Source organism: Microcebus murinus, chromosome 16, assembly GCF_040939455.1.
Source record: "Microcebus murinus isolate Inina chromosome 16, M.murinus_Inina_mat1.0, whole genome shotgun sequence".
Taxonomy (NCBI): Eukaryota; Metazoa; Chordata; class Mammalia; order Primates; family Cheirogaleidae; genus Microcebus; species Microcebus murinus.
Window position 1 is genome coordinate 609,152 of NC_134119.1, and position 21,810 is coordinate 630,961.

The following is a 21,810-nucleotide window of genomic DNA, read 5'->3' on the forward strand; positions in this document are numbered from 1 at the left end:
GCCCTGTGTCCGGGGGCTTGTGACTCTGTCCGTTCTGTCCTGGGATGTGGATGTCGGGAGTCCAGGGAAGAGACCGGGCCCGGTGACAAAGTGCCGCCGGCATCCGCGTGATCAGGCCAGAGCGGAGGTGCCGTCGCCTGCAGAACTTCCTGCTGCCGCTGGCAGGGCACCCGTGGGAAGGGGCCCCGGCTCGCGCTCGAGGGGGCACTTTTCACTTCTGTCGTGCACTCGGCAAGAGAAAGCCGCAGGTGTGAAAGGGCAAGAAAACAGCAAGTCCCTCCCGTCCAGCCACGTTCACTTCCGTCTCCGTAACAGGTGTTTGTACTTTACGCATGTTTTTGTTCTTGCAATCCTGTGCACCTCAGTTTCCTCCTCCTTTTTTGAGACAGAGTCTCACTCTGTTGTCCCGGCTAGAGTGCCGTGGCGTCAGCCTAGCTCACAGCAACCTCCAACTCCTGGGCTCAAGCGATCCTCCTGCCTCAGCCTCCCAAGTAGCTGGGACTATAGGCATGCGCCACCATGCCTGGCTAATTTTTTCTATTTTTGGGAGAGATGGGGTCTCGCTCTTGCTCACGCTAGTCTCAAACTCCTGAGCTCAAACAATCTGCCCGCCTCAGCCTCCCAGAGTGCTAGGATTACAGGTGTGAGCCACCGCGCCCAGCCAATGGCTACTTTTCAGTGGCCTCAGAATAAGAATAATTTCATGGCAGGGGTGGGGGAGGCTGCCAGCAGACCCCCAGGGGCACTGGGGCGTCCAGGTCTGTTGTGAGTAGAAAGGAAGCTGCAGCCGCCGGGCAGCTCACGCCTGTAACCTCCCTGCACTTTGGGAGGCCGAGGCGGGAGGATCGCTTGAAGTCAGGGAGTTTGAGACCAGCCTGGGCAACAGCAAGACCGGGTTCGACTACAGCAGCAAAGAGAAAGGCTGCCGTGAGCCCCAAACACGCACATACGTCGCTTGTCTTCACACAGGTGTGTCTGCGGAGCCTCGGGTGAAGGGCGTGTGCCCTGCGCTTCTGGGGGCCCGGTTGCCATGGCGGCGCTGCGGGCGGGCCGAGGGCAGGGCAGGGTCAGCTCTTGCTCATCACGGAGGTGAAATGTTATCCTGTGGTTCTAATTTTCACGTCCTCGGAATGAGGTTGAACATTTTCCCTACACTTGGAGCAATTTCTATTTTTTTTGGGGGGGGGCCGGGTATCAAATGATCCTTTACTGAAATCCTTTCCTTTGTACTTTCCGGCTGGCTGGGCATCCACGGCCCCGCTGTCCATGCCACCTGTGATGCCACCGGGGGTGACGGCCATCAGCACTGCGGCCCGCAGACGGGCAGTCCCGGGATCTCTTCGGTGGTTCCAGAGAGTTCTGTGGCTAAAGATCCGTCTGGTGACGTTGACACTCTCATCCAAAGTGGTATTTCCGTTGTGTTCAACGGTTTTCTGTTTCTGTCTGTCTCTTGGTGGTTCCTTGGCTGTGATGGCTGGGGCAGAGGCAGAAGGTGCCACTTCAGGCTGGGCCTGTCTGTTCTGAGCGGTCAGTTTCACTGTGAACTCAGACCTGCCAGTCACCGGTTGCCTTGGCGATGTCATCACCAGCCTATTTTGGAGACAGACCCAGGGGGCGGATCTTGGGGGCCAGGGCAGGTGTGCCACTGGCTTCGCCACCCGGGCATGTCGGGTGCACGACTTTGATCTCGTTGGGGTCGAGCTTGGCGGCTGGTGTCGGGTTGACCCGGATTTGGGACCCAAGAACGTTGCCCCTTGGCCTCCTCCGAGCCGAAAACCAAAAGTATTTCTCTTTGTAAAATAGTGCTCCACATCCTTTGCCTGTTTTTCTCTTGGAATCTTTTTCTAATTTATTGGATCTGTAAGGTATACATTGAAGAAATTAGACTTTCAGCTGTGATAGGAGCTGTGCATTTTTTTCAGTTAGTATTTGGCTTTTGACTGTATTGATGGTGTTTTTCTTTCCCACATGAACTTGTTTCATTTTTGTGGGGTTGAGCGTATCAGTGGGGCGCTCGTGGATGTTCAACAACTGGTTTTCTAGGGAGGGAAAACAACGCCCCGCCCGCCAGCGCGTGCTGGTCTGCGTTCCTCGTGTGCCCCTCGTGCCGAGCGGGGCAGTCCTGGTGCTCTGAGCGGGGGGGGGCTCCTTCCTGCTCAGCCCTGCTGGGTGGCGGGCGTCCCTCTTAGAAAGGCCTTTCCCATGGCAACATTACTAATAAAGAGCACATTCTACCTTGGTTTCTCTGGGTACCTCTGTGGTTGATCGGTTCCCTTTTTTTTTTTCCCCAGCACAAGCTCTGCAGTTCTATGTGGCTGATCAGTTCTTCCTGTGCAAATCTTTGTCCCACCTGCCAGTTAATTTTGGTGGTAGGTGCTGGGTGGAGACCTCCCTTCCATTTTTGTTTTAAGATGATATCCAGTTCTCACAAAACCTGCTGCGTGAGCCACCAGGGGGACCCCCTGGTCTGAAATGCTGTCACCGCGCCCGGACCCGTGTGTGCCTCAGTCTGCTCCCGGACTCCCCTTCCTGTCCGCATCTGCGTCCCCGCGCCGCAGGCTCTTGCTGTAGCTGTGCTGCGTGTCCTAGCGCCCAGTCACCCTCAAACCCGCCAGAGGCCTTTTCAATCATTTTCCTGCCGGTTCCCTCGTTTATCTCATGCTTTTGCATACGAACTTTCAGGATGCTGTGCACCTGGCCCTCCAATTCCTCTTACCATTTCGCTGACATTGTATCACACTCATAGGTAGATTTGGGGAGAACTGACATCCCTGCGAGATGTGAAGTCTCTCTGTCCAAGAACATAGTAACATAGTACCCCACACCACTTTATTTTTATTTTTATTTATTTATTTATTTATTTATTCTTTTTTTTTTTTTTTTTTTTTTTGAGACAGAGTCTTGCTTTGTTGCCCAGGCTAGAGTGAGTGCCGTGGCATCAGCCTAGCTAACAGCAACCTCAGACTCCTGGGCTCAAGCGATCCTCCTGCCTCAGCCTCCCGAGTAGCTGGGACTACAGGCAAGCGCCACCATGCCCGGCTAATTTTTTTTTTATATATATATTAGTTGGCCAATTAATTTCTTTCTATTTATAGTAGAGATGGGGTCTCGCTCTTGCTCAGGCTGGTTTCGAACTCCTGACCTCGAGCAATCCGCCCACCTCGGCCTCCCAGAGTGCTAGGATTACAGGCGTTTATTTATTTTTTTTGAGACAGAGTCTAGCTCTGTTGCCCAGGCTAGAGTGCCGTGGCATCAGCCTAGCTCACAGCAACCTGGAACTCCTGGGCTCAAGCAATCCTCCTGCCTCAGCCTCCCGAGTAGCTGGGACTACAGGCATGCACCACCATGCCCAGGTAATTTTTTCTATATATTTTTAGTTGGCCAATTAATTTTTTTCTATTTTTAGTAGAGATGGGGTCTTGCTCTTGCTCTTGCTCAGGCTGGTTTCAAACTCCTGACCTTGAGCAATCTGCCTGCCTCAGCCTCCCAGTGTGCTAGGATTGCAGGCGTGAGCCACCGTGCCCGGCCCCACACCACTTTAAATGGTGTCCGTCAGCAACATTTCACAAAGTTTTGCATATTTTTAAAGTGGTCCCTGAGTCTCTTGTTGCTGTTTTTATGGGCTCTATTTGTGTAGGGCTGCTCTTGTACGAAGGTTCCTGGTGTGACTGTTAGTGACATTCCCAGCCCCGTGGTGGCTTAAATGGGACACATCCCTGAGACCCCTGCCGACAGGGTGCCTTGGGGTGAGGAAGACGCTGCTGTGGGGGGGAGGGCGAGGCAGCGGTTGTGGTTGTGGGCTGCTGTGTGGTTATCTCACAGCAGGGAATGGCAGGGTGGGTGGCCAGGCTGGGGCTCCCCTGAGCTTGCAGTCTGCTGGCTGGGGCTGTCTTTGGCAGGAGGCCACAGGGGACACTGGAGGGTCCCCCCAGAGCCAGGGACAGGCCACTGCTGGGCAGGGGTCTCCAGGGCCAGGCAGGGGTCTCAGCTTTGTGGCTAGCCAGCGCTCAGCCAACTCAGCCTTCACAGCCGCAATGACTCGACTTACCCGCGGCTGAGGGTGGGAGGCTTGTGCGGGACCCCCGTGGGACCGCCGCGGAGCTGCCCTCCAGAACCGGGAGTGAGAACCCCGAGTGAGGAGTCCCGAGCCGGGGTGTTAAGGGGTTGGAGGTGCCGGTCTGGCCGCCTTCCCCAGGAAGCCCTCCGCACTCTAGCACTGCGGGCCCCTGGGGGATCGGCCGGGGGCGGGAGCTCTCGGGCGGGGCGGGGGCGTGTCGCCAGGCGGGGCGGGTGGGCAGTGAGGTAATTTCCGCGATCCGGCGGCGGAGCCTGAGTCGCCCGGGGCAGAATCGAAACTCATCGCAGAACCGAAAGTGATCGAGGGGCGCCCGGGAGCGGCCGCTGGGCCGTGGGGCGGCGGAGGGTGAGTGCGGCCGGCAGGGGTCTCCGGCCGGGCGGGGGTGGCAGCGGGCGGGGGGCTCTGGGGCCGGGCTGGGGTCTCCACACTAGGGTCTCCGGGCCGGGCAGGGGTGGCAGCTGGAGGGGGTCTCTGGGCCGGGCTGGGGTCTCGGCAGGTGGGGGCTCCGGGGCCGGGCTGGGGGTCTCCGGGCCAGGTGGGGGCTGGCGGCGGGGGGAGGTCCCCATGCTCAGGACCCGCCGCCCAGCCCCAGTCGGGTGGCAGCGCAGCCCCCGGGAGCGTGGGGGTCTTGCGCCAAAACTTTGTCCCCGCCGGCTGCGGCTGTGGGCTTTGGAGTCAGCTCGGGCGACTTTCGGGACCGTGGACTCAGTTTCCCGGGGCAGCGGTGGGTTCGCAGACGGTCTGCGCTTTCTGCCTCTCCTAATGTTTGCCCTGAAGGTCCCTTAGACCCAGCCAGCAGCGTGCAGGGAGCTGTCCCCTGCCCCATCCCGGCTGCGGTGGGGACAGCTGAGACGAGTGGAGTCCCCACTTCTCCCCTGCACCCCTGGGGGGACTCTGACCCAGACGCCCCACTTCACAGGCCAGGCCTCTGCTAGGCTGGGCCCCCGCCTGGGACACCCCCTGCCCAGGTCAGGCTGGGGGTGTCTGTTCCTAGGAACCAGCTATCACTTCACAGAGGGGGTGCCGTGTCTTTGGAAGGCTGGGGGCTGGGGGCCTTTGGGTGCACAGGACCCCGGAGGGGGTTCTGCTCTGGGGGAGCTGCCGGCCATAAGGGCTCTGCCCCCTCCCGGGCTCCAGGGGCCCCAGCAGCCCCACAGCAGCGGCTTTGGTGGCTCTTGGGCAGGGCCTGGAGAGACCCTTCCGGAGGTTGGGGCTGGGGTCCGGTCAGTGGGCCCTGACTCCCTCGACAGGCCCAGGCTGCCGGCCACAGCGAGTCCTGGGCATCAGGTTGGGCAGGGAGAGGGTCCTGTGTCTGAGCCCCCTGGGGGCAGGGCGCCTCTGGCCTCAGCCCGCCCTTGTCCCTCCTGTCCCAGACTTCACACCTCCGGGCAGTCCCAGTGCACCAGCTGAGCTCAGCAGCCTCAGATCCCGGCCCGAAGATCCAGGCCAGCGTCGGAGATGGAGGCCCCGGGGTCCCGTCCGTCGCCTGCCAGCCCCACCGCCAGCAAGGGGGTGTCCCTGGCCAGGCTGCACGCCCAGGTGGAGCTGCACCTGGGCTGCTCCCGCTGCACGCAGCGCCTCAACGAGAGCACGTACGTCCTGCGTGGCGTGGAGCACAGCTGCCCCCGCGAGATCCTGCTGGCCCGCTTCAAGCAGGCCACCAAGAGCAAGATCTGGCGCAAGGTGGGCCGCCGGCCCAGCTTCCCAAGGCCTTCCCGCTACCAAGTCTGCCGCTACTACAGCCCGGGGCTCGGCTGCCGGCGCCACCGGAACCAGTGCACCTTCGCCCGCAGCCCCGAGGAGGCCCTGGTCTGGACCTTCGAGCGCGAGCACAACCTCCAGCGCCTGTGGCTGAAGGCCGCGGTGCAGGGCGGCGGCGGGGCCCAGGGCGGGGCCGGCGGGCCGGGCCGGGCGGCCGACGCCATCAGAGAGGAGTTTGGCGGCCACTTCGAGCTGCTGTGCTCCCTGTGCTTCCGGCGCAGCCCCCCGCACATCTGCCGGGTGGACCCCCAGGGCCGGTGCCCTGAGCACGGAGCCTGCCCCTCACTCCTGACCCACGTGAGGGCCAAGGGCCGCAGCAAGCTGCAGTTCCTGGAGGTGCGGCCACAGCCCCAGTACGGCCAGCCGCTCGCCTACTGCATGTTTGTGGGCCGCGGGCAGCCGTGCCGGCACGGGGCCTCCCGCTGCCAGTACGCGCACAGCGCCGTGGAGATGGCCGTGTGGGAGGCCGAGCTGCGGGGCAGCCTCAAGCGGGAGGACCTGCTTGTGCCTGTTGCCCCCAGGGGCGGGCGCACAGCCCCCCTCAGCCAGCCCCCCGGGGCCCAGCTGTACTGCCACGCCTGCCGGATCACCTGCCACTCTCGGGAGGCTTTCGAGAACCACTGCTCCTCCTGGGAGCACACACACATGGTGGCCCTGGACCTGGCCGGGCCCTGGGAGCACCGCCGCCCCCCCATGGGGCTCTCCACGTTCGAGCTCTGCCCAGAGTAAGGGTGCTTGGGTGGGAGCATAGGGTGGGGATGAGCTGCCAAGGCCAGAGCCAAGGCCCCTCATGTTCACGGGGGCCTAGGGCCTCCCTGCCACCTGCCGGGGCCTCCCGGGACCTGGGTAAAGAAGTCCATGCCCTGCTTGGGAGTGGACAGGGAGGTGAAGTCCCTGCTCCCTGCCACCCTCTGGCCTGGAGCCTATTCCTGCTCCCCCCGCCCCACAGGCCAATCCTAGGCCACGGGGGTCCCAGCCCTTGCGCCAGCCATGGTGGCTGCACCTGTGTGAGGCCCTGCTAACGAACGCCCCTGTCCCAGGCCTGCCCGCTGCGAGTACGGGGACGTGTGCACCAAGGCGCACTCGGTGCAGGAGCTGCAGGAGTGGGTGCAGAGGGTGCAGGCTGCGGGGCTGCGGGAGCAGGCGGCCTGGCAGGACGGGCTGGTGCCCTACCGCGTGCGGCTGCTGGCCGAGTACCAGGACGGCGGCGGCCAGGCCCTGGTGGTGAGTGGGGCCCTGTGGGCAGGTGTGGGGCGGGGCCAGGGCAGCCCTGCTGAGGGCCGGCTCCCCTGCAGCTGGCCGAGACCGTGGAGGGCGTGTCCGTGTCCTGCGACCAGCCGCTGGCGCATCAGGCCCGGGAGAAGAGGACGCAGCACAGCTGGGTGTTCACCGTCCGGTCGGAGGTGAGGGTGAGCGCGGCGCCCCAGCCTCACGCCGGCCAGGCGCCCCAGCCCCGGGGGAGGGGCGGCGGGGGTGAAGACCACACGGTGGGCTGACGAGGGGAGCCTGGGGTCTGGGCCGACACCCGGGCACCGCCTCTGGGTGTCTGTGTGGCCTGCAGCAGGGCCTCAGCCTCTGCCTCAGTTTCCTCACCCGCACACAGGGTGACTGAGACGTGCCCGGGGCCCGCCGTGTCTGGGCCCAGGGAGTGAGGGACAAGCCCCAGGGACTCAGGCAGGTTGTGTGAGGCCCCGCTTTGCAGGGGAGCGAGCTGAGGTCGAGAGAGTCTCAGTGACCTGCCGGGGCCACTCGCCAGCTAGTGGCAGAGCCGGGACCGAGCCCCACGCTGTGGTCGCACCGCCCGGCGGCGTCTCGGAGGGGACGGGTGCCGGGCCCACCTGGCCCTGACTGTCCTCCCCAGGACCCCCTGCTGCACGTGGCCCTGCTCAAGCAGGAGCCGGGCGCGGACTTCTCCCTGCTGGCGCCCGGCCTCCCGCCAGGCCAGCTCTACGCGCAAGGCGAGCGCTTCCGCCAGCCGGGGTCCCAGACCGACTTCCGCGTGGGAGTGCGCGTGCAGACCACCTCCTTCGGCACCTTCAAGCAGTGGGTGGCCTTTGACTTCGGCCGCCGGCCGGTGCTGCTTCAGGAGCTGGAGCTGGAGCTGGGCCAGGTGCACTGCCCGGGGCTCCGGGGGGCGGCAGTGCCCGGCAGCTCGGAGGAGCTGGAGCGCTGGCACGCCGGCAACCGCCACGTGGTGCCCGGCGTGGAGCGCACGGCCGAGCAGACGGCCCTGCTGGCAAAGTACAAGGTGCCCGCCCAGGCCCTGGGGATCACGGGCAGCAGCCCTGCCCCGGGCCCCCTGTCTCGCAGCAACTACCGGCAGAGGATGCACCAGTTTCTCCACGAGGAGGAGGCCGCTCAGCAGCGGCTGGTGGCCAAGTGAGTGGGGCCGGCGGGCGGGCGGGCAGGGTGGCTGGGAGTCGGCACTTGGAGCTCGGCCGGCAGCTGTGGCCCTGGGGGCTGACCCAGGTCCTCCTGCCAGGCTGTCCCTTCGGGCCCAGGTGTCCCTGAAGACGGCGCTGCAGACGCCAGCCCTGGGCATGCTCTTCGCGCCACCCGGAGCGCTCTACGCCGAAGTCCCCATCCCCGCCTCCCTGACGCCGGACACAGAGCAGGGCTTCCTGCTGGGCCGGGCGGTCAGCACGGCCCTGGTGGCCCCCGTGCCCGCGCCCGACAGCACGGTGTTCGAGGCGCGGCTGGAGCCGCGGGCCAGGTCGGAGCAGGCGCTATGGCTGCTCCTGCCGGCCCCCTGCTGCGAGGCCCTGGGGCTGCGGCCCGAGGCCAGCCCTGTCCTGGAGGTGCAGTTCCAGGTCGACCCGCTGACCTTCTGCCTCTGGCACCAGGCTGTGGACGCGCTGCCCGAGGAGCGCCTGGTGCTGCCCGACCTGCCGGCCTGCGTCCTGCCCTGCCCGCGGCCAGCCCCGGCCTCCGTGCGTGGCAACTGCAAGCAGAAGCTGGCCATGGGGCTCATCGCGGGCAGCGGCCCCCCGGACGGGAGGCCCGTGTCCCCGCTGCTCATCTACGGCCCCTTTGGCACCGGCAAGACCTACACGCTGGCCATGGCCTCCCTGCAGGTCCTGCAGCAGCCGCACACCAGGGTGCTCATCTGCACACACACCAACAGGTGGGCTCCAGGCCTCCACGCCGGGCAGCAGTTCCAGTCCCCAGCCCTTGCAGGGGCTCTCCCCACAGGGGTTGGCCTGGGCTTCACCAGGCGGGGACTCCCGGGGGTGGGCCTGCTGTCGGGTGAGGGGCCGAGGGGCCTGCGCAGAGGCCGGGACCGAGGAGAGAGCCGTGGGGAGCGTCCGGCGTGGCCCTCCCAGCACTTCCTGGAGCAAAGGTTGCTTCCGATGTTTACGGAAGCAGGTTTCCCCTCTGGCCAGCGTGGCCTCCTCGCCCATCCGACTCCCCTGCCAGCAGGAGGAAGAGCCCAGGACAGCAGCCAAGTGCTGCTCTGGTCTCTGCAGAGTGTCTGAAGGGCTGGTGGGGCGAGGCCGTGCCCGGTGCCCGCAGCCCTTCCCTGGCCTCTGCCCTTGACCCTGCCCTAGGCCACAGGCGCCGGCTGTGGCTGCCCACCTGGCAGCGTCTGGGGCTGTGCTCGGGCTTTCTTTCCAGTCCACACGGGCAGCTCCTTTGGCTCCTCCGGGGAGCCCTCCCTGACCACCTGGCTCTCTGCATTGCCCTGTCCTCCTTGGCTCTGACCTTCCTTCCTTTCCATCGGTGTGCCCGTCCCCGCCGCCGGCCTTGAGCTGCAGGGGCAGGACCCGCGTCTGTCTGCCTGGCCGGGGTCCCTGGGATCCAGCGGGCTGGGCGCGCGGTGGGAGCCTCGGCCGGCCCCTGAGGCCCCGTGAGCAGCCACGCCCTTCCCCACAGCGCCGCTGACATCTACGTGCGGGAGTATTTCCACGGCCACGCCAGCAGCGGCCACCCCGAGGCGGCTCCGCTGCGGGTGATGTACGCGGACCGGCCCCCCAGCCAGACGGACCCGACCACGCTGCGCTACTGCTGCCTGACCCAGGACCGCCGGGCCTTCCGCCCGCCCACGGCGGCAGAGCTGGCGCAGCACCGCCTGGTGGTCACCACTACCACCCAGGCCCGCGAGCTGGGGGTGGCCGCCGGCTTCTTCTCGCACATCCTCATCGACGAGGCCGCCCAGATGCTGGAGTGCGAGGCCCTCACCCCGCTGCGCTACGCCGCGCCCGGCACCCGCGTGGTGCTGGCGGGCGACCACATGCAGGTGGCGCCCAAGCTGTTCAGCGTGCCCGGGGCCAGGGCGGCCGAGCACACGCTGCTGTTCCGCCTCTTCCTGCACTACCAGCAGGAGGCGCACCCGGCCGCCCGGCAGAGCCGCGTGGTCTTCCACGAGAACTACCGCTCCACGGACGCCATCGTCAGGTTCGTCTCCCGCCACTTCTACCTGGCCAAGGGCAGCCCCATCCAAGCCAGCGGCAACGTCCCACGCCACCCCCGCCACCCCCCCCTCATGTTCTGCCACGTGGCGGGCCACCCCGAGCGGGACCTGACGCGGACGTCCTGGCTGAACCCGGCGGAGATCGTGCAGGTGGTGGAGAAGGTGCAGGAGGCCTACGACACCTGGCCCGGCTGCTGGGGCGGCCGGGAGCAGAGATTCATCTGCGCCGTCTCCCACGGCGCCCAGGTGAGCCGGCCCCTCTGACCGCCCCAGCCTTGGTCTCCCCACCGGTAGGGGGCTCAGGCCCCGGGGGTGTGCGGGGCTGGGGCGGAGCCGTCCTTGCAGGCGGAGGGCAGGCGCCCGCTGCCCCGCCCCTGTCGCCCGCAGGTCGGCGCACTGAGGCAGGAGCTCAGGAGGAGGAACCTGGGCGAGGTGTCGGTGGGCAGCTTCGAGATCCTGCCAGGTGGGTGACCGGGGCGGGGCCGCGCGTGGGGGCACCTGGCCCCCGCCCGGCGCCCGGCTGACGCCCCTCCCCCGCAGGCCGGGAGTTCCGCGTCGTGGTGCTGAGCACCGTGCACAGCCGCGACAGCCTGCAGGGCCCCGGGGCGCCGACCGCAGGCTTCTTCACGGACGCCCGCGTGCTCAACACGGTCATGACCCGCGCCCAGTCCCAGCTGGTGGCCGTGGGCGACGCCGTGGCCCTCTGCTCCTTCGGGGCCTGCAGCAAGCTCTGGAAGAGCTTCGTCCGCGAGTGCGTGCAGCAGCGCAGCGTCTGCCCCGCGGGGCTGTCGCTGGAGCAGATCGAGCAGGCCGTGGGCCGGGGGCAGCGCGCCGCCCTCAGGGCAGAGGGGGCCGGCGCCGCTGCGCCCAGCATGGCCGTCCCGGAGGGGCCCGCGGGCGGCCCGGCCGCCCAGTGCACAGCTGCCGCCACAGCCACGGCCGGTGCAGGCGTCGGGGACCGGGCCTCGTGTGCCGCGGCCCGTGGCGCCATGGCAGAGGGGGGTCCCACGGCGGTGCAGGTGGCGGCCAGGCCGGCGGGAAACGCAGCGGCAGCAGCAGCGCCCGCCACGGAGGGCGGGGAGTGCGAGGACACCGAGTCCGACTTCTGGCCGTGTGACGGGGAGCTCAACGCGGACGACCCCATCCTGCAGGAGCTCCTGGACGAGAGCCGGAAGGTGACGGTGACCGTCGGGGAGGACGGGCTGCTGGAGACGGTCGCCAGGCCCGCCGGCCCGCGCCAGGCCTGGCGCTACGAGAACCTGCCGCTGGCGGCTCTGCACAGGCTGCTGGCCAGGGAGCCCGCGCTGCACCGCCGCTGCGCCTTCCTGCCGGAGACCTTCGACCGCGCGTCCGCCGTGCCGCTGGACGGCGGGGCCTCCGGCGCCATCCAGCTCAGGGGCCGCCGGAACTGCGGCATGGCGTTCGCCGGTGACGAGGTGCTGGTGAAGGTCCTGCCCGGGGCCGCTGGCGACGGGGGCGCCGCGGAGCGTCCGCAGGGCCGTGTGGTGGGCGTGCTCAAGAGGCGGCGGCAGGACCTGGCCTTCGTGTGCCGCGTGGACGAGTGGGACCCCCGCATCATGGTCCCCATCAACAGCTCCGTGACCAAGATCTTCGTGGCCGAGCTGAAGGACCCGCTGCAGGTGCCCCTCTACTGCCTGCACCAGGGCCGGGTGCAGCGCGTGGGCCAGGAGAGGCTCACGCCCGAGGCGCGGCGTGGCCGGCTCTTCTGGGTCCGCGTGGTCCTGTGGCGGACGCGCTTCTACTACCCGCTGGGCGTCGTCCTGGAGGTGCTGCCCGAGGCCACCAGCTGGGACCGGGGCCTCCGCGTCCTGGACCTGGAGTACGGCCTGAGGGCGCCCTCGCCGGACCCGGCCGCTGTCGCCAGGGCTCTGCAGAAGCACCGTGCGGAGCTGGGCCGCGCCGGCGGCCAGCGGGAGGACTGCCGCCGCTTCCTGACCTTCACGGTGGACCCCCAGGGCGCCTGCAACCTGGACGACGCCCTCAGCGTCCGGGACCTGGGCCCCCAGTACGAGGTGGCCGTGCACATCGCGGACGTGGCCAGCCTCCTGCCCAGGGACGGGCCGCTGGACGTGGAGGCCCGCAGGCGGGGCACGGCGTTCTACGCGCCCGGCCGGGAGCCGGTCCCCATGCTGCCGGCCGGCCTCTGCCGGGACGCGCTCAGCCTCCTGCCGGGCCAGGACCGCGCGGCCCTGTCGCTCTTCCTCACTGTGGAGAAGGGCAGCGGCCAGCTCGGGGGCTGGCGCTTCGGGCCGTCCGTGGTCTGCTCCGACCGGCAGCTGAGCTACGAGGAGGCCGAGCGGGCCATCCGGGAGCACCCGGGCGTCCCGGCCCAGCTGGACTCCGTGGACGCCTGCCTGGTGGCCGCGTTCCACCTCTCCCGCGAGCTGCGCCGGCGCCGCCTGCAGGGCGCCTGTCTCTACGAGCAGATGGACGAGGACAGCGCCCTGGGCTTCCGCGCAGCCCACCTCATGGTCAAGGAGTACATGATCCAGTTCAACAGCCTGGTGGCGGAGTTCCTGGCGGGCAGCGAGCGCACCCGCGCGGTCACGCCGCTGCGCAGGCAGCCGGCGCCCAGCAGCCACCAGCTGGAGGCCGTGTCCCAGAAGCACGGGCCACTCGTGCCCCTGTCGCTGCACCTGCGCCACCACCTGCGTGCTGGCGGCCGCCCCGCGCCGCGGCTGCAGCTCCTGGCCTCCCTCTGGAAGCAGGTGCAGCTCGCCGCGTGTGGCGGGGACTACGAGCAGATGGCGGACTTAATCGCCACGGACGACGTGCACCCCTCGCTGGCGCCCGCGGGCCTCGACCTCCGAAAGGCCCTGGGCCGCTCCGTCTTCGGCCGCTCTGGCCAGGGCGCCCAGGCCGGCCACTACACGCTGCAGGTGGACCGGTACACCTGGGCCACCTCGCCCATCCGCAGGTACCTGGACGTGGTGCTGCAGCGGCAGATCCTGCTGGCGCTGGGCCACGGGGGCGCCGCGTACTCGGCGAGGGACGTGGACCGGCTCTGCCTGGACTTTGGCCAGCAGCATGCGCAGGCGCAGGGCTACCAGCGGCGGGCCCGCGGTCTGCACCTGGCCGTGCAGCTCAAGGCCCAGCCTCGCCACAAGCTGGGCTTCGCGGTGGACGTGGAGGGCGGCAGCCGCTGCTTCACGCTGCTCTTCCCCACCCTCCGGGAGACGCTGCCCGACCCCTGCCCCGTGCACTACCGCTCCCTGCAGCTGGTCGAGCCGCCCCGGGACCTGGGGGGCCAGCAGGGCCTGCGGCTGCAATGGCGGCGCCGCGTCTACTCCGTGCAGGGCTCCGACGCGTCCTCCCCCAAGCCCGGCGCCCTGCGCAGCCCACACACCCAGACCGTCAGCGCGGCCTTGTGGGAGCGGCTGCTGGCGCTGGTGGAGGCGCAGTGCTGGCCCGAGGCGGCCGCCCTGGTCGGGGAGCAGGAGGGGGAGCAGGCCCCGGGGCGGGAGCTGGTGCAGGTGCGGCGCAGCCGCTGCGGCCACTTCCTGGAGGTGGCCCAGGAGCTGGGCAGCGGGCACACGCTGCAGGTGCAGCTCGGCGCCAGCCTGCAGCGCGGCTTCCTGCTGCCCACGCTGCAGCTGTGGGAGGTGGCGCCCGGCCTCAGCCTCTGCCTGGAGCACGTGGAGCGGCCCGCGGACTGCTTCTTGGGCCACCCACACCAGGCGCCCCGGGACCGGTACCGAGACGCGGACGCGTACGCCCGCGTGTGGGAGCCGTTCTGCGCCCTGGAGTCCGTCACCAACGCGGTGGCCGAGAACAGCTCCATCACGCTGCAGCACCTGCGGGTGTCCTGGGACGCAGAGCGGACGCCGCAGGGGCAGCTGCAGGGCACCTTCTGCCTGGAGACCTCCTTCCTCTCCGACAACAGCATCGACGTGGACCTCGGCTACTGCTACCTCTGCATCCGGCTGGAGGGGCTGTGCGCGCCCCCCGGGCCCCCGGCCCCGGGGCCCAGCGGCCTCGGCCCCCTCCTGAGCGTGGACCCCAGCACGTACACGTGGGTGGCCCACGGGCTGACCGAGAGCGGGGACCAGGAGGGCTGGGCGGACAGGGAGGAGGCGCCCAGGCAGGTGCACTTCTTCATCCGCCACATGGCCATGGAGGAGGTTCCGGAAGACGTGCTGAGGCCGGGCACCCTGTTCACCGTCGAGGTGCTGCCCAAGCTGCTTCCTGACCTGTGAGTGGCGGGGCGGGGCGGGCTCCCCGGCTCCCTGGGCCCCTCCCTGGGAGCGCCCATTTCCAGCGTCTGCCTCCTCCCAGCCGCAAGGAAGAAGCCCTTCGCAGACTGGCCATGGCGTCCCCGCTGGTCACCAGCATTGCGTTGGGGCGGCCTGTCCCGCAGGCCCGACACCTGCCTGGCCAGCATCCCCTCCCCAGAGGTAGGCCTGCCCCACCCCCACCCCTCCCGTCCCGCCCTGCACCCCTGCTCAGGGCGGCCTGTCCCCACGCCACCCCTCAGCGGCCACCAGCAGGTTCCTGGCGCGACAGACCTTCAACATCCCCGGAGGCCGCCACAAGCTGAACCCCAGCCAGAATGCGGCCATCAGGGAGGCCCTGAGGAAGCCGTTTGCGCTCATCCAGGGTCCGCCAGGTGGGCGGGGCGATGTGGGCAGGTGGGGGCGCTGTGGGCGGGACCTCGAGGTGGCGCTAGTGGGGAAGGCTCTGCTCAGAGTTCTCTGTCCCCAGGTACGGGGAAGACGGTCGTGGGTCTCCACATCATCTACTGGTTCCACAAATCCAACCAGGAGCAGGGACAGCCCAGCAGTAGCCCCGGCGGGGAGGAGCGGCCGGGGGGGCCCTGCATCCTGTACTGCGGCCCCTCCAACAAGTCGGTGGATGTGCTGGCAGGTGTGCGGGGTGGGGGGTGGGGGGGCGCCTCGGGGTGCCGGCATGGGCTGGGCGCTCACACCCCCCCCACTCCCGCAGGGATGCTCCTGAGCAAGGCGGAGCTCAAGCCCCTCCGCGTGTACGGCGAGCAGGTGGAGGTCACAGACTTCCCGGTGCCCGGCGTGGGCAGCGGAGCCCTGTCCAGGAAGGCCCTGCGGGACGGGCGGCCGAACCCGGCCCTCAGGTGCGGCCGCCTGGGCTCTCGCCTGGCCTGGGGGGCGGCCCTGCTGTCTGCCGCCCTGCCGTGGGCGGGGCTCACCGACCCTCTGCCCGCAGGAGCATCACCCTGCACCACCGGATCCGCAAGGCCCCCAACCCATACGCGGCTGCAATCAGGGCCTTTGATGCGCGGCTGCAGAAGGGGGAGGTCTTCTCCAGGGAGGACCTGGACTCGTGAGTGGCGGGGCGGGGCGGGGGGGGGAGCTGCCTGCCGCGTGGGGCGTCGGGCTGACACAGGCAGGCCGTGTTCCCGTCGCAGGTACAAGAGGGTCTTGAGGAAGGCACGCAAGTTCGAGCTGGACCAGCACCAGGTCATTCTCTGCACGTGCTCCTGTGCGGCGGCCCCCGGCCTCAGGAACCTGGACGTCCGGCAGATCCTGGTTGACGAGGCAGCCATGGCCACCGAGCCGGAGACCCTTATTCCGCTGGTGCACTTCCCGCAGGCCCAGAAGGTGCGGGTCGGCGCCGTCCTGGGGCAGCTCCTGGGCCAGGGTGCCGCAGTGCAGGACTGAGTGGTGATGGCTGCTGTCCCCCAGGTGGTTCTTCTTGGGGACCACAAGCAGCTGCGGCCCGTGGTCAGGAACGAGCGGCTGCAGAACTTGGGGCTGGACCGGTCCCTCTTCGAGCGCTACCACAGGGACGCCTACATGCTGGACACGCAGTACCGCATGGTGAGGCCCGGCCCACACAGCGCCACACCTGGCCTGCCGGCGGGCCCCTCACCGGCTCATCCTTGCCCCACAGCACGATGGCATCTGTGCTTTCCCCTCTGCGGAGTTCTACCAGGGGAAACTGAAGACCTGCCAGGGCCTGAGGCGGCCACCCAGTGTCCTGGGCCACGCTGGCAAGGAGAGCTGCCCTGTCATCTTCGGCCACGTGCAGGGCCGGGAGCAGAGCCTGCTGGTGTCCACAGACGAAGGGAACGAGAACTCCAAGGCCAACATGGAGGAGGTGGCAGTGGTAGTGAGTGTCAACAAGGCCTCCCTAGAGCCCTGTGGGTGGGGGGGGCTTCCTGGAGGAGGGAGGGGGGGCCAGGGAGGGGCTTCCTGGGGGGGGCCAGGGAGGGGCTTCCTGGAGGAGGGGGGGCCAGGGAGGAGCTTCCTGGAGGAGGGAGCAGGGGGGGCCAAGGAGGGGCTTCCTAGAGGAGGGGGCAGAAGAGGGGCCAGGGAGGGCTTCCTAGAGGAGGGGACAGAGGGGAGGGGCCAGGGAGGGGCTTCCTAGAGGAGGGGGCAGAAGAGGGGCCAGGGAGGGGCTTCCTAGAGGAGGGGACAGAGGGGAGGGGCCAGGGAGGGGCTTCCTAGAGGAGGGGGCAGAAGAGGGGCCAGGGAGGGGCTTCCTAGAGGAGAGGACAGAGGGGAGGGGCCAGGGAGGGGCTTCCTAGAGGAGGGGGCAGAAGAGGGGCCAGGGAGGGGCTTCCTAGAGGAGGGGGCAGAGGGGAGGGGCCAGGGAGGGGCTTCCTAGAGGAGGGGGCAGAAGAGGGGCCAGGGAGGGGCTTCCTAGAGGAGGGGGCAGAAGAGGGGCCAGGGAGGGGCTTCCTAGAGGAGGGGGCAGAAGAGGGGCCAGGGAGGGGGCTCCCTAGAGGAGGGGGCAGAAGAGGGGCCAGGGAGGGGGCTCCCTAGAGGAGGGGGCAGAAGAGGGGCCAGGGAGGGCTTCCTAGAGGAGGGGGCAGAAGAGGGGCCAGGGAGGGGGCTCCCTAGAGGAGGGGGCAGAAGAGGGGCCAGGGAGGTGCTTCCTAGAGGAGGGGACAGAGGGGAGGGGCCAGGGAGGGGCTTCCTGAAGAGGGGGCAGAAGAGGGGCCAGGGAGGGGCTTCCTAGAGGAGGGGACAGAGGGGAGGGGCCAGGGAGGGCTCCCTAGAGGAGGGGGCAGAGGGGAGGGGCCAGGGAGGGGCTCCCTAGAGGAGGGGGCAGAAGAGGGGCCAGGGAGGGGGCTCCCTAGAGGAGGGGGCAGAAGAGGGGCCAGGGAGGGGGCTCCCTAGAGGAGGGGGCAGAAGAGGGGCCAGGGAGGGCTTCCTAGAGGAGGGGACAGAGGGGAGGGGCCAGGGAGGGGCTTCCTAGAGGAGGGGGCAGAAGAGGGGCCAGGGAGGGGCTTCCTAGAGGAGGGGGCAGAAGAGGGGCCAGGGAGGGGCTTCCTAGAGGAGGGGACAGAGGGGAGGGGCCAGGGAGGGGCTTCCTGAAGAGGGGGCAGAAGAGGGGCCAGGGAGGGGGCTTCCTAGAGGAGGGGACAGAGGGGAGGGGCCAGGGAGGGCTCCCTAGAGGAGGGGGCAGAAGAGGGGCCAGGGAGGGGGCTTCCTAGAGGAGGGGGCAGAGGGGAGGGGCCAGGGAGGGGCTTCCTGGAGGAGGGGGCAGAAGGGAGGGGCAGGGAGGGGGCTCCCTGGAGGAGGGGGCAGAAGAGGGGCCAGGGAGGGGGCTTCCTAGAGGAGGGGGCAGAAGGGAGGGGCAGGGAGGGGGCTCCCTGGAGGAGGGGGCAGAAGGGAGGGGCAGGGAGGGGGCTCCCTGGAGGAGGGGGCAGAGCAGGAGGGAACAGGTGAGGCCCCCGTGCCCAGGGCAGCAGGGGCACCAGGCTCGTCTTCGCCTGTCCCCCAGGTCTCCATTGCCAAGCAGCTGACCCTGGGGAGGACGGTGGAGCCCAAGGACGTTGCCATCCTGACCCCCTACAACGCGCAGGCCGCGGAGATCCGCAAGGGCCTCCTGCGGGAGGGTGTGTGCGGCATGACGGTGTCCTCCATCACCAAGAGCCAGGGTGAGGCTGGCGTGGGGCGGGGCGCGCGTGGGCTGGGGGCAGCGGCCGCAGGGCCTCACCTCCCCTCCCCTCCGGCAGGGAGCGAGTGGCGCTACGTGCTGGTGAGCACGGTCCGCACCTGCGGCAGGAGCGACCTGGACCAGCAGCCCACCAAGGCCTGGCTCCGGAAGTTCCTGGGGTTTGTCGTGGACCCCAACCAAGTGAACGTGGCCATCACCCGGGCCCAGGAGGGGCTCTGCCTGATCGGTGAGGCTGGGGCTGGCTCCTCCGGGGGGGGGGGGGGCCGGGGCTGGGGGTGGGCACGGCAGCCTCCTCTGACCTCCCCGCAGGTGACCATCTCCTCCTGCGCTGCTGCCCGCTCTGGCAGCGCCTCCTGGACTTCTGCGAGGCCCGGCAGAGCCTGGTGCCGGCCAGACAGGTGCGGGTCCGCAGGAGGCCGGCGCTGTCTTCCTGAGGAGCAGCCCCGTGCCCTGGGGAGCCGGGACTCGGAGGGGAGTCCCAGCAACGCTGCTGCCGGCCTGGGGGTCCACCCGGCAGATGCCGCGTGCCTTGGTGGCCACTGCCCGGGCCCACCTGCCTGTGCCACGCAGCGAGGAGGACCACGGCACAGTCGTGGCCTCTGCCGGGCAGGGAGCAGGCCGGGCGTGGTCTGTCTGTAGGGCGTGAACTTGGGAGGAAGGGGAAGGGCTTCGAGGGTCCATCCCCTCCCAGCTGTGCTGCTATTCTGGGGACATTTGGGGACAGGGAAGCTCCTCAGGGCTGAGAGCAGCCTCGTCGGGACCGGCATGAGGAGGTTCTGCTGTCACCAGGATGTTTTTTGGGCCAAGAAAGAAACTGCACTTTGGTCTACGGACGCTGCCGTAGACGGAGTTGGGCTTGAGTTTCTATTTTGAAATAAACCAAAGCCAGTGTCCTCCGGGGCACAGGGACCTGGCCCTGACCCAGGGCCGGGCGGCCTGTCTGATGCTGGGCCCCGGCCCTGCGTCCTTTGGGGGCCACCGCTCAGAGGGCAGAGGGCAGACCGGGACCAGGTGCCCCCTGGCCCTGCGGCCGCACAGTGGGCGGCAGTGCTGGCGGGTGGAGTGGCAGCCGCTCGGGTGTGTCTGTCTCGGGCAGGCGCGAGGACTCCTGCCACCCCCAGACTCCCACCTGGAGATCGGCTCCAACTCTGCACCAGGCCGATCCCCAGTGCAATTCCGGGTTCCTGCGGCCTGTGCCTGGGGGCCTCTGCCGGTGACCTCGCTGCGGCCCCGGGGGACGCTTTCCTGGAGTTTTCCACAAACTCAGTCTCTACATTCCAGTGTTTGTGTCTCAGACTCTGAATTATGTGATTGCATATTGATTTCATTATAAACAGCACCCTGAAAGCTCTTCTCACTTCTGGGTGTTTTGAGGTCTGGCTAGGGAGGGGCCCGTCCTGCCTGGGGAGTGGCCGTGGGTACTGGACTCCAGAGCACGTGGGGGCGGCCCCTGTGTCGTGGCCGATGGCTCGGGCTGTGGAGGCTGAGGGGTCTGCTGGGAGCTTGGGGACAGTGCCGGGTGCTGGGCCAGCCCAGCGCGCTCTGTCCCAGGCACCACACACCCTCCGGCCGACTTGGGACTGGGACTCTGTCAGCGTTTGGCTGGTTGGTGGCCGGGTCCCCAGCGGCCCCCAGGCCTGCCTGCCGCCGGAGTTGCAGAGGGGACCCGGCCTGTGAGCCTCCGAGGCCCAGCTGTGGAGGGGCTGCAGCGTCACCGTGGGGAAGAGGGGTCCCCACGAGCCTCCTCCCGGGCGTTTGTGGAGGGAGGGGCGACGTCTGCTGCCTTGAAGTGCGCTTTGAGTGCCAGGGCTGTTCCAGAAATCACGAAGGGCCCTCCAGGCGAGGGGCGAGGGGGGTTCCGGGAGGAAGGGCATTAGCAGGGTCTGGACCAGCGGAGGTAGGGTAGTGGGGGGCGGTGGTCGGAGCATGGAGTGGCGGCAGCCCCCACCCAGGTGGCCCCTCTCCGTGAGGTCGGTGCCATTTTGGAGGAGCACGGGGATTCTTCCCCAGACCCCGGGGGTGGCCCTGTCCTGGGGACATCCAGGAACGACTGTCACAGCCACACACCCACATACCATGTTTCCCCGAAAATAAGACAGGGTCTTATGTTTATTTTTCCTCAGGAAGACACCCTAGGGCTTATTTTCAGGGGATGTGTTATTTTTTTTTAAGTACGGTACAACAATCTACATTGATTCAAATAGAGGGAAGTCGTCTTCTTCTGGAATATCATCATCACTCTCCGAACCCCGAATGCCATCCTGAATTTCTTGCGACTCTGTTTCCTTTAGAACCGTTGGCCCCAATCTCTCATGTCATGCAATAGACCTCTCCTGGGGCAGATGAGAAGGGCTGCTCGTCTTCTTCACCAACGACACGCACGGGCTGTGCAGATGCGCTGCGTAGCCACGCCCATCACTAGGCCTTATTTTCGGGGTGGGGCTTCTATTGTGCAAATGCTTAGAAACCCTGCTAGGGCTTATTTTATGGGTAGGTCTTATTTTCAGGGAAACACAGTGGCTGGGGGAGCCGGGCCTTTCTCACCAAGCACCCCACTGTGACAGGGGTTCCCTGTCCCTGCCTGCCCTGCGCCCGCCAGACCGGGTCATCCCAGAGCAGGTCCCAGTGACCGCCGTGGCGAGTGTAGTGATGGACGGAAGCTGCTGTCGTGTGCTGGGTGCAAGGTGCCACCCCTCTGGACCTGGGCGTGGCGGAGCCCTGTGTCCACACCATCAAGCCGATAGCATCTCGGGGAGCGAGCTGTTGGCCCGGCTGGGGTCACATGATCAGGCTGGAGGCTCCCCAGGCGACAGTGGGGCTGGGGGTCGGGAGCTGGAGGGACGGTCACCCGAAAAGCAGCCTCAGCACCGGCCAGTAGGACCACCTCAAGATGGGGATGCCCCTGAACTTCAGCTTTTCTTGGGGAGAAGATAAGACTGTTATCCTTTATTTTATTTTTTATTTTATTTATTTATTTTTTTTGAGTCAGAGTCTCTCTTTGTCGCCCAGGCTAGAGTGAGTGCCGTGGCATCAACCTAGCTCACAGCACCTCATACTCCTGGGCTCAAGCAATCCTCCTGCCTCAGCCTCCCAAGTAGCTGGGACTACAGGCATGCACCACCATGCCCAGCTAATTTTTTCTATATGTATTAGTTGGCCAATTAATTTCTTTCTATTTATAGTAGAGACGGGGTCTCGCTCTTGCTCAGGCTGGTTTCGAACTCCTGACCTCGAGCGATCCGCCGGCCTCGGCCTCCCAGAGTGCTAGGATTCCAGGTGTGAGCCACCGCACCCGGCCTATCCTTTATTTTAAAATATTCTCTTGCTGAGGCCTTGGGCTTAGGCGTCCTGGCTCCAAGGAAGCTGGGGGTGCTACACCAGGGCTCGATTGTCCCCGGACAGGACCTAGGAGTGCCAGTCCCCCAGGAAGCCCCCCGCCCAGGAAGTGGGTCAAGACAGCCAGAGTCGGGCTATGGTGAGGGTGGACATGGGGGGACCAGGCTGAGCCCCGCAGGGCAGGTCTCACCACGGGAGCTAGCGTTCCTTGCCCCGGGGTCGGCTGGGGGGGGGCGTCTGGCCTGGTCTGCCCCCCCAGGACGCAGGCACTAACTAAAGGGGCGGGGACAGGAAGAACACACGGCCCGCTGCTGCCTGTAAA

The 21,810-nt window shown here is 67.4% G+C and overlaps 1 protein-coding gene and 1 pseudogene across 1 annotated transcript; one reads left to right on the forward strand and one right to left on the reverse strand.

Moving 5' to 3' along the window:
* Positions 1-111: 111 nt before the first annotated feature.
* On the reverse strand, positions 112-4,644 carry LOC142861141 (uncharacterized; annotated as a pseudogene).
* Positions 4,321-19,503, forward strand: HELZ2 (helicase with zinc finger 2). Its single transcript, XM_076010803.1, has 20 exons — positions 4,321-4,423; positions 5,452-6,564; positions 6,880-7,063; positions 7,135-7,242; positions 7,701-8,218; positions 8,322-8,963; positions 9,713-10,496; positions 10,638-10,713; positions 10,791-14,463; positions 14,547-14,665; positions 14,746-14,877; positions 14,973-15,134; positions 15,213-15,357; positions 15,450-15,566; positions 15,652-15,844; positions 15,929-16,063; positions 16,137-16,355; positions 17,976-18,132; positions 18,211-18,378; positions 18,462-19,503. Exons 2-20 carry the CDS (start codon positions 5,537-5,539, stop codon positions 18,584-18,586), a joined length of 8,685 nt encoding a protein of 2,894 aa, XP_075866918.1. The 5' UTR covers positions 4,321-4,423; positions 5,452-5,536; the 3' UTR covers positions 18,587-19,503.
* The last annotated feature ends 2,307 nt before the right edge of the window (positions 19,504-21,810 follow it).